We start from the raw sequence: 11,051 nt of genomic DNA, 5'->3' as shown, positions 1-11,051 counted from the left end.
TTGGAGAAAGGTCAATTTCACAATGATTATTTTTCCTATCTGTGAACAAGGAATATCTTTCCATTTTTTTGAGATCCTCTTCAATTTCATTTTTGAGTATTGTAGTTTTCACCAAATAGATCATTTATGTTCTTTGTTAGATTGATTCCTAAGTTTTTCATTTTTTTGGATTCTATTGTGAAGGGTGTGATTTCTTTCATTCCTCTCTTAATGAGTTTGTTGTTTATGTATACTGAGTGTTGACTTGTATCCAGCTACATTTCTGAATTTATTTATTATACCTAGGAGTCTTTCAATAGAGTTTTGGCAGTCTTCTATGTAGAGTATCATGTCATCTGTAAAAAATGATAATTTCACTTCTTTTTCCATCCTTACTCCTTGTAGTTGTCTCTTGTCTAATTTCTCTGGATAGTGTTTCCAGCTCTATGTTGCATAGGAGTGGTGGTAACTGATATCTTTTTCTTACTCCTGATTTTAGAGTGAAAGTTTTCAGTTTTTGACAATTTATACCATTATGGTTGTTAGTTTGTCATATATGGCTTTTATCAAATTGAGATAAAGACTATATATTCTGATTTTCCATAGGGTTCTATGCATGAATGAGCGTTGCACTTTATCAAAATCTTTTTGTGCATCTTTGAAATGATTTTGTGACTCTTACATCTGGCTCTATTGATATAGTGCATTATGTTGATTGATTTGTGTATGTTGAATCATCGCTGCAATTCTGGGATGAATCCCACTTGGTTATGGTGTATAATTTTCTTGATAACTTGCTGCATTCTGCTTGCCAGTATTTCATTCAGGATATTCTCTAGGAGATTGACCTTTAGTTCTTTTTTTTGGCTGGGTCTTTCTCTGATTTTGGTATTAGGGTAATTGTCTCCAAGAATGAGTTAGGGAGGATTGCTTCCCTTGCAATTTCATTGAAGAGTTTGAGGAGTGTTGGAATTAATGCTTCCTTGAATTTCTTGTAGAATTCAGTAAAGAACCCATCAGGACCTGGGCTTTTCTTTGTCAGTAAGGTTCTAAGTACATTTTCAATTTCAGTAATTGAAATAGGGTTACTCAGCAGTTTTACATCTCTTAATCCACCTTTGCTAATTCATATATATTTTCGGAATCTGTCCATTTCTTCTGTATTATCAAATCATTGAGAATAAAGGTTTTTGAAGCAGGTATTGATGATCTGTGTTTCCACAGGGTCCATAGTGATTTACCCTTTTCATTCCTTATTGCAGGAATTTGAATTTTTTTCTTTCCATTTTTAAATAAGTTTGGTTAGGGACTTATCAATTTTATTTATTCTTTCAAAAAACCAATTCACATATTTGTTAATACTTTGTATCATTTTCTTAGTCTCTATTGCATTAATTTTTGTTTTGATCTTTGTAATCTGCCTTCTTTTGGCTTTTTGCTTGATTTGCTCTTCCTTTTCTAGATGTTTGAGGTAGAGCATCAGATTGTATATTTGTGTTAATTCTATTTTCCTGTTCTGGGAATTCACCACAATAAATTTCCCTCTGAGGACTATTTTCATTGCATCCCACAGGTTTTGGTAATTTGTATTTCTAGTGGTTGATTGATTGTGTCAACTTGAGACAGTTAGAAGCTAACTAAATGGGTTTAGCAATCCTACACCCAAGGATGTAGAAGAAGACCCACCCTAGGGTGAGTTATCACCTCGAGGTATAAAAGGAGAGGAGGAAGGACAAATCTATGCCCTCCTTGGGAGAAGCTCCAGTCTTCGCCTTTAGTTTGGACCTCACCTCCTGGCTTCCAGTACAGACTCTTCAGCTTCCCAGCATAGACTCTTCAGCTTTTCATCACAGAGCCTTCAGCCTTCTGTCACGGACCCATCAGCCTGCTGGTGTGGACTTGCACAAGACACTAGGGTGAACTCCAGAGATCTTGGATTGAACCCTTCGGCCTCCAGTGCATAGACACCCTCTGCACGCTTCATCATCGGACTCTGTGACTGACTATCATAAGCCAATCTTGTTTCTGTATTTTCCAGGTTATATCTGTTCTCTCTAGTAAAACCCTGACCAATACAGATTTTGGTACAGAGAGTGGTCCTAGAGAAACAGAATTATAACAATGGCATTCTTTAATGGTGTTAGAGCTTCCTGTAGTTGGCTCTGCAATTAGTGAGACCTGAAGACACCAAGGTCTCTGCTTCTACTTCTGTGGAATATACTGATAATCCTTGGCATGAACTGTTTAAACTAATATGTCTCATAGATCCATTTGATTATCCTAATTCACCAATTGTGAGATGTCAAAAATTTAGTGACTCTGTACAAAACAATTTTGAATATCTTTGGCACAATAGACAATATAATGATGCTGGATGGCTGGTCTTAGCCACTTTGGACAAACTAATGAATGAAAAATTGCATCTCCAGAAACAGATAAGAAATTTAAAAGTTTCTCAGTGTGTCATGAGTGAAAATCTCCTCTCTTTTAGCCTCAAGGCTGAGATTGCAGAAACCCAGGCACAGTCCCTCATAATTCGATTGGCTGAACTTCAACGTAAATTTAATTCTCAGCCTCGAAGGGTATCAGAAGCAAAGGTGAGGGCACAGGTTGGGAAAGAGTGGGATCCCATGAATTGGGATGGAGATGTATGGGAGGATTCTGAGGAAAGTGAAGATACTGAATTTCTGGATGCTAATGAAGTTATTTTGCCTGAGGGAGAGATTTCCCCACCTGAAATGGCAGAGGCATCACCACCTCCACCCGCTGCTGTGTTGGAATCTCCTAGCATATTTGGGGAAGCTAATGCTATGTTTACTAAACGGGATTATGCTGCTGCTCCTCAGGACCCACCCTTAATACCCGTTTTTGCCTCCAGGCCCATAACCAGGCTCAAATCACAGAAAGCGCATAAAGGAGAGATACATACTGTGACCCATGAAGAGGTTCGCTATACTCCCAAAGAGCTTGAGTTTTCCAACTCTTATAGGCAGAGGCCTGATGAGCAAGCATGGGACTGGATTTTACGAGTGTGGGATAATGGTGGCAAAAACATACATCTGGATCAGGCTGAATTTGTTGATATGGGCCCATTAAGTAGGGATTCTAAATTTAATGTCATAGCTCATGGAGTAAAGAAAGATGTTAATAGTTTATTTGGATGGTTGGCAGAGATATCGATCAAAAGATGGCCCACTGTGAATGAGTTAGAGATGCCTGATATTCCATGGTTTACTATTGATGAGGGGATTCAGAGACTCAGGGAAATGGGAATGCTGGAGTGGATCTGTCAAGTTAAACCTAATCCTCCACATGGGGATGATCCAGAAAACATACCCTTCACCAGCACCTTGAGAAACAGATTTGTGAGGGGAGCACCAGCATTCCTGAAGGGCCCTGTTTTTGCTCTTCTTTGCATGCCAGACCTTACAGTGGGGACTGCAGTTACTCAATTAGGACATTTAAGGACAATGGGCTTGATTGGGTCCAGGAGTGGCAGAGGTCAAGTGGCAGCACTTAATCGCCAAAAGCAGGGTCCATGTACTTACCGTAATGGACAACAAAGGCAGAACAATAACCAGAATAATCTAACACGTGCAGACCTCTGGCATTGGATGATTAGCCATGGCGTTCCTAGAAGTGAAATAGATAGGAAGCCTACAAAATTTTTACTAGATTTATATAATCGAAGAAATTTACGGGCAAATGAACAGAACCTTACATCAAATCGTGCTAACAGGGAATCATGGCCCCTTAACCAGTTCCCAGATTTGAGCCAGTTTACAGACCCAGAACCCCTCGAATGATGGGGAGGCCAGGTCCCCTTGGAGAAGGACTCTGATGCACCAAAAATTTACACTGTTAATCTTTCTCCCATCCTTCCCCAGAGGGACCTAAGGCCTTTTGCTCGAGTGACTGTCCACTGGGGGAAGGGGAATGATTAGACATTTCAGGGATTACTGGACACTGGTTCTGAACTAACACTGATTCCAGGGGATCCAAAACGTCACTGTGGCCCTCCTGTTAGAGTAGGGGCCTATGGAGGCCAGGTGATCAATGGAGTTCTAGCAAAGGTCCGACTTACAGTGGGTCCAATAGGTCCTCGGATTCACCCTGTAGTTATTTCCCCTGTTCCAGAATGTATATTTGGGATTGATGTACTTAGTACCTGGCAGAATCCTCACATTGGTTCCCTAACCTGTAATGTGAGGGCTATCATTGTTGGAAAGGCCAAATGGAAGCCACTAGAGTTTCCTTTGCCTGGTAAAATAGTAAACCAGAAGCAGTATTGCATTCCTGGAGGGATCCAAGAGATTACTGCCACCATCAAGGACTTAAAGGATGCAGGGGTGGTGGTGCCCACACATCCCCATTAAATTCCCCCATTTGGCCTGTGCAGAAGATAGATGGGTCTTGGAGAATGACCATGGATTACCGTAAACTGAATCAGGTGGTGACTCCAATTGCAGCTGCAGTACCAGATGTGGTTTCCTTGCTTGAGCTGATTAACACATCTCCTGGTACTTGGTATGCAGCTATCGATTTGGCAAATGCCTTTTTCTCCATACCTATCCATAAGGATCATCAGAAACAATTTGCTTTTAGCTGGCAAGGCTAGCAATATACTGTGGGGCGCAGGCGCTCAACATACCCAACCCGGGACTAAGGACCACGTCAGCTTCTGCAATGCGCTACGTCCCTCTCCAAATTAGCCACCCCGTGTGCCCCCCCCCCCCCATACTCACTCCGTATTTGCCCCGTTGCTGACTCTGTGGCAACCCCTGATTGACCACAGCTTGGTATATTAGCCAGAGCCAGCGTCTCATCCCAACCCTGCCTCCTCGTGACAGCCTGTCATTGGTCACGGCCGAATATATAAGCCAGAGCCCGCAACAATAAAGCGGCAGTTACCTGTTACCCACCAGAGTGTCCTCTGTCTCATTGGGGGGCTGCGCCGGTCATATACCTTTACAGTCTTACCTCAGGGGTATATTAACTGGCCAGCCCTATGTCATAATTTGGTTTGAAGGGATCTTGATCGCTTTTCTCTGCCACAGGATATCACACTGGTCCATTACATTGATGATGTTATGCTGATTGGGCCTAGTGAGCAGGGCCTAGTAGCAACTGCACTGGATTCATTAGTAAGGCATTTGAGAGCAAGAGGATGGGAAATAAATCCAACAAAAATTCAAGGTCCTTCTACTTCAGTGAAATTTCTAGGAGTCCAGTGGTGTGGAGCATGTAGAGATATCCCTTCTAAGGTAAAAGATAAATTGTTGCACCTGGCTTCTCCTACAACTAAAAAGGAGGCACAACGCTTAGTGGGCCTACTTGGATTTTGGAGGCAACACATTCCTCATTTAGGTGTCTTACTCTGCCCCATTTACTGAGTGACTCGGAAAGCTGCTCATTTTGAGTGGGGCTCAGAACAGGAAAAGGCTTTGCAACAAGTCAAGGCTGCTGTACAGGCTGCCCTTCCACTGGGGCCATATGATCCCACAGATCCAATGGTGCTCGAGGTATCAGTAACAAACAAAGATGCTGTTTGGAGTCTCTGGCAGGCCCCCATTGGTGAATTACAGCGGAGGCCTTTAGGATTTTGAAGTAAGGCTCTGCCATCATCTGCAGACAACTACCCTCTCTTTGAAAAACAGCTGTTGGCCTGCTACTGGGCCCTAGTGGAAACTGAACGCTTGACTATGGGACACCAGGTCACCATGCGACCTGAGTTGCCTATCATGGCCTTGATATTATCTGACCCACCAAGTCATAAAGTTGGACATGCCCAGCACCAGTCTATCATTAAATGGAAGTGGTATATTCGTGATCGAGCCAGAGCAGGCCTGGAAGGTACAAGTAAATTACATGAGGAAGTTGCCCAAATACCTATGGCTCCTATACCTGCTATGTTGCCTTCAGTTTCCCAGCATGCACCTATAGCCTTGTGGGGTGTACCATATGATCAGTTATCAGAGGACGAGAAGACTAGGGCCTGGTTTACGGATGGCTCTGCACGTAATGCTGGCACCACCTGCAAGTGGACAGCTGCAGCATTACAGCCCCTTTCTGGGACATCCTTAAAAGATAGTGGTGAAGGGAAATCATCACAGTGGGCAGAACTTCAAGCAGTGCACTTGGTAGTACATTTTTCCTGGAAAAAGAAATGGCCAGATGTGAGACTGTATAATGATTCATGGGCTGTAGCCAGTGGTCTAGCCGGATGGTCAGGAACTTGGAAGGAACATAATTGGAAAATCGGTGACAAAGATATTTGGGGAAGAGGTATGTGGATAGACCTCTCTATATGGGCAAAGGATATGAAAATATTTGTTTCCCATGTAAATGCTCACCAAAAGGTAACATCAGCAGAAGACAACTTTAATAATCAAGTGAATAAGATGACTCGTTCTCTGGACAGTAGCCAACCTCCTTCTTCAGCCACCCCAGTCATTGCCCAATGGGCCCATGAACAGAGTGGCCATGGTGGCAGGGATGGAGGGTATGCATGGGCTCAGCAACATGGACTGCCACTGACCAAGGCTGATCTGGCTACAGCCACTGCTGAATGCCCAGCATGCCATCAGCAGAGGCCAACACTGAGTCTCCGATATGGCAGCATTCCCCGAGGTGATCAACCTGCAACTTGGTGGCAGGTTGATTATATTGGACCCCTTCCATCATGGAAGGGACTGCACTTTGTCCTCACTGGCATAGATACCTATTCTGGATATGGCTTTGCCTTTGCTGCAGGTAATGCTACTGCTAAGACTACCATCCGTGGACTCACGGAATGCCTTATCCATCGTCATGGAATTCCACATAGCATTGCCTCTGACCAAGGAACACATTTCACAGCTAAAGAAGTGAGACAGTGCGCATACGCTCATGGAATTCACTGGTCCTACTGTGTCCCTCACCATCCAGAAGCAGCTGGATTGATAGAAAGATGGAATGGCCTTTTGAAGGCACAGTTACAACACCAGCTAGGTGGCAATAGTTTGCAAGGCTGGGGTAAAGTACTTCAACAGGCTATATATGCTTTGAATTAACGTCCATTATATGGCACTGTGTCTCCCATAGCCAGGATTCATGGGTCTAGGAATCAAGGCGTGGAAGTAGGAATGGTGCCACTCACCATCACCCCTAGTGATCCACTAGCAAATTTTTTGCTTCCTGTTCCCATGACTTCATGTTCTGCTGGACTAGAAGTTTTGGTTCCAGAGGGGGGAAGGCTTATACCAGGAAGCATGACAATGGTACCACTGAACTGGAAGCTAATACTTCCCCCTGGTCATTTTGGTCTCCTCTTGCCTCTGAGGCAACAAGCTAAAAAGGGAGTCACGGTGTTGTCAGGGGTGATTCACCCAGACTACCAAGGGGAAGTTGGACTACTACTCCACAATGGAGGAAAGGAAGAATATACATGGAGTTCAGGAGATTCCTTAGGGCGCCTTTTAGTATTACCATGCCCTGTTATTAAGGTTAATGGAAAATTACAGCAACCTAATCCAGACAAAGTGAGAAGTGGTCCAGAACCTTCAGGAATGAAAGTATGGGTCACTTCACCTGGGAAAGAACCAAGACCTGCTGAGGTGCCTGCTGAAGGCCAAGGAAATACAGAATGGGTAGTGGAAGAAGGAAGTTCAAAATATGAGCTACATCCTCGTAATCAGTTACAGAAGAGGGGATTATGATTACTACTTCTCCCCAAATACGGTTTCAATGTAACGTAATTTTGCTGCAGACGTAATGTTGTGTTTTGGGAATTGTTAAACTTGTGTTATAATGTTAAGCTTATAAACTGATAAGAGTAAGCATCAACCAAAGAAAAGTTACATGGTGTATTTTGGTAGGGGAATTATTGTGTTTCCGTTTGAACCAAGGACAGTCATAACGTTAGGTGCAATTATATGCATCTTTGTGTATCTGGAACTATTTTAAAGAAATGTGTCTGGTTGCCAAGTTGACAAGGGGTGGATTCTAGTGGTTGGTTGATTGTGTCAACTTGAGACAGTTAGAAGCAAACTAAATGGGTTTAGCAATTCTACACCCAAGGATGTAGAAGAAGACCCACCCTAGGGTGAGTTATCACCTCGAGGTATAAAAGGAGAGGAGGAAGGACAAATCTATGCCCTCCTTGGGAGAAGCTCCAGTCTTCGCCTTTAGTTTGGACCTCGCCTCCTGACTTCCAGTACAGACTCTTCAGCTTCCCAGCATAGACTCCTCAGCTTTTCATCACAGAGCCTTCGGCCTTCTGTCGCGGACCCATCAGCCTGCTGGTGTGGACTTGCACAAGACACTAGGGTGAACTCCAGAGATCTTGGATTGAACCCTTCAGCTTCCAGTGCATAGACACCCTCTGCACGCTTCATCATCGGATTCTGTGACTGACTATCGTAAGCCAATCTTGTTTCTTTATACTCTGGGTTATATCTGTTCTCTCTAGTAAAACCCTGACCAATACAGTAGTTGTCTCTTTGTTTGCTGTAGAGATTGTTTAATTTCTTCTTTAATTTTCTCTGTGACTCACTGATTGTTCAGGAGTGTACTGTTTAATTTCCATGTGTTTATGAAATTTTTGCAGTTTCTTTTCATTAATTTCTAGTTTCATGGCACTATGATCAGATAATATGCATGAGATAATTTCAATTATTTTGCATTTACTTCACCATGTTCTATGACCTAGTGTATGGTCTATTTTAGAGAATGTCCCATGTGAAGCTGAGAAGAATGCATATTCTGATGTTGTTGGGTGCACACTCTGTACATGTCTACTAAATTTCTTTGTTCACAAGTTTGATTCATTTCTGTTATTTGTTTGGTGATTTTCTGTCTAGTTGATCCATCTCTTTGTTTCAACGGTTTGTCAAGGTTCCCATTATACTTGTTTTATTGTGCATTTGATTTTTCATTTCTATTAATATTTTTATATAGCTGGGTGTTAATGTATTTAGTGCATACATATTTAAGATTATTATCTCTTCCTTTGAAGTTTTCCCCAACTGGTATGTAGTGACCTTCTTTGGCTTTTTGATCATTCTTGGTTTGAAGTTCATTGGTCTGCAAACAGAAGAGCTATCCTTGCTGTTGCAAAAGTATTGTTTTCAATCCTTTGACTTTAAGTCTTTGATTTCCTTTTGGGTTAGATGGGTTCCTTTTACACATTATATGGTTGGATGTTGTGTCTGGATTCATGCTGCCAGTATTATTCTTTTAATTGGTGAACTGAGACCATTTACATCAATGGTTACAACTAATTTATATTGGCTTACATGTATCATGTTTTATTTCTACTTTCTCATCTGTTTAATTATTTGCCTTGCTTGGTAGTTTTTTTCTGTTGTTTTTCTTGAAGTCATGGCTATTTTTATGTCTATCTAGCAATCTTTCAGTACTCTCTGCAGGGTTGGTTTGGTGGTCATGAAGTTCTTCAGCTGTTCTTTGTCATGGAAGTGTATTGTTTCTCCATCAGTTTTGAAGGGAAGTTTTGCAGGGCACATCCATCTGGGTTAGAAGCCATTTTCTTTAAAAGCTTTTAATATTCTGCTCTTGAGATGAATTTCCAGGATGTTGATTATTATATATCTGGATATAGATTTATTTTTGTTGTGGCTGATTAGAGTTCAATATGTTTCACTTATCTGTATGTCAGATTCCTTTTCCATGTTTGGAATATTTTCAGCTATTACTTCTGAAAACAGTATTTTTATATCATTTGTGTTGTCACTTTCTTTTACATATACATTTATTAATCTTGTATTTCTTTGCATCATCTTGTAACTGTTGAATTGTTATTCCCTGATTCCTTTTTATTTTTAAAAGATATTTCCTTTCCTGTTCACTTGGTGAAATCTTATCTAAGTTCTGAAAATTCTATTTTCACATTCACTGAGGTGATTTTGCCAGCTTTCAATGGAATTTTTGACTTCCTGTATATATCTTTGAATCTGTTTCATGAATTCAACTTATTTTTATATTTTCATGCAAGGTTTCCACCTTTATGCTCCTCAATTTTTAAAACTATGTTTCTCAACTTTTTAAAAACTATGTCTTCTTTAGACCTGTTCAGCATTTATTTTATTAGGTTGATCATTACTTCTTTTACATGGGAGATTATTTCTGATCTGAGTTCTTTTACAGATTTATAGAGTTGTTTCTTTAGGTTTGTTTGGGGTGGGTTAGAGGTTTGAGATTGCATTTTGCTCTTTCATTTTGTCATTTTCCTTTATTTCCCCGAGGAAGTCAAATGCAAGGTCTCAGTTGCTTCCTGGGTTGAGTATGTCTGCCCATACATCAGAGAGTTTTCCCAGTTGAGTGAGGGTCATTAGAAATGTCTTACAAGGTCCCTAGTGGCACTCAAATGGGGGGAATTTGCTGAACAGATCTTCAGTATACCCAACATGGCACCCCAAAGCTCCACAGCTGCTTGAGGTTGCTAGATGGGACTCTATCATGTTCTGAGTGGCATTCCAAGGCTAAACAGTTAGGTGGAGTACATTGTGAAAGCCCTCAGTTCATGCCACACAGTGCACCAAAGCTCCCCAGCTGCTTAGGATGACTGGGCAGGTCCTACAAGGTTTCATGCAAGGTATCAAGTGTGCATGGCTAGGTGGAGTTCACTGTGGAGGCCTTCAGATCCTATCACTTAGAGCAGGTGGTTCCTCTGCCACTTAGGGTTGGTGGGTGGGGCCCAGCCAGGACCAAGTGACCTGCCAACTATCCTGGCTATTTAGGCATTCTGGGCAGGGCCCTACCAATCTCCCAGCAAGGTGCTGAGGTTGCATGACTCGGGAGAGTTCACTGTGCAGGGCTTCAATTTACGCCACTCAGGATAGGAGGTTCCCCTGCCCCTCAGGATCACTTCCTTTTCAATGTTTTTGTCTCAAAGTATTTGAACCAATGTTGATATATTATCTCATCCATTAGATGGGCGAAGGTATGATCAAATTATTATATCTGCTTTTTAAGCACTATACTTATTAACTTTTATTTCTCCACTGGAGAATTTCTTTCTGCTAGAAATGTTTAGGTTACATTCACAATCAACTTTTTCCCTTATAAACCTATCT

General features: G+C 41.8%; 1 protein-coding gene across 1 annotated transcript; it reads left to right on the top strand.

Moving 5' to 3' along the window:
- Positions 1-2,444: 2,444 nt before the first annotated feature.
- On the top strand, positions 2,445-7,676 carry LOC101788591 (uncharacterized). The gene is given in 4 exon segments (XM_013142342.2): positions 2,445-3,528; positions 3,793-4,338; positions 4,341-4,592; positions 4,933-7,676. Coding segments are annotated over 4 exon segments (4,626 nt in total).
- Positions 7,677-11,051: the final 3,375 nt, after the last annotated feature.

The sequence above is a fragment of the Cavia porcellus genome, unplaced genomic scaffold, assembly GCF_034190915.1.
Source record: "Cavia porcellus strain 051 isolate PalLab524CR breed Dunkin Hartley unplaced genomic scaffold, mCavPor4.1 scaffold_12, whole genome shotgun sequence".
NCBI classification, from domain to species: domain Eukaryota; kingdom Metazoa; phylum Chordata; class Mammalia; order Rodentia; family Caviidae; genus Cavia; species Cavia porcellus.
Note: the sequence above shows the minus strand (reverse complement) of the source record. Positions and strands in the feature narration are given on the sequence as shown.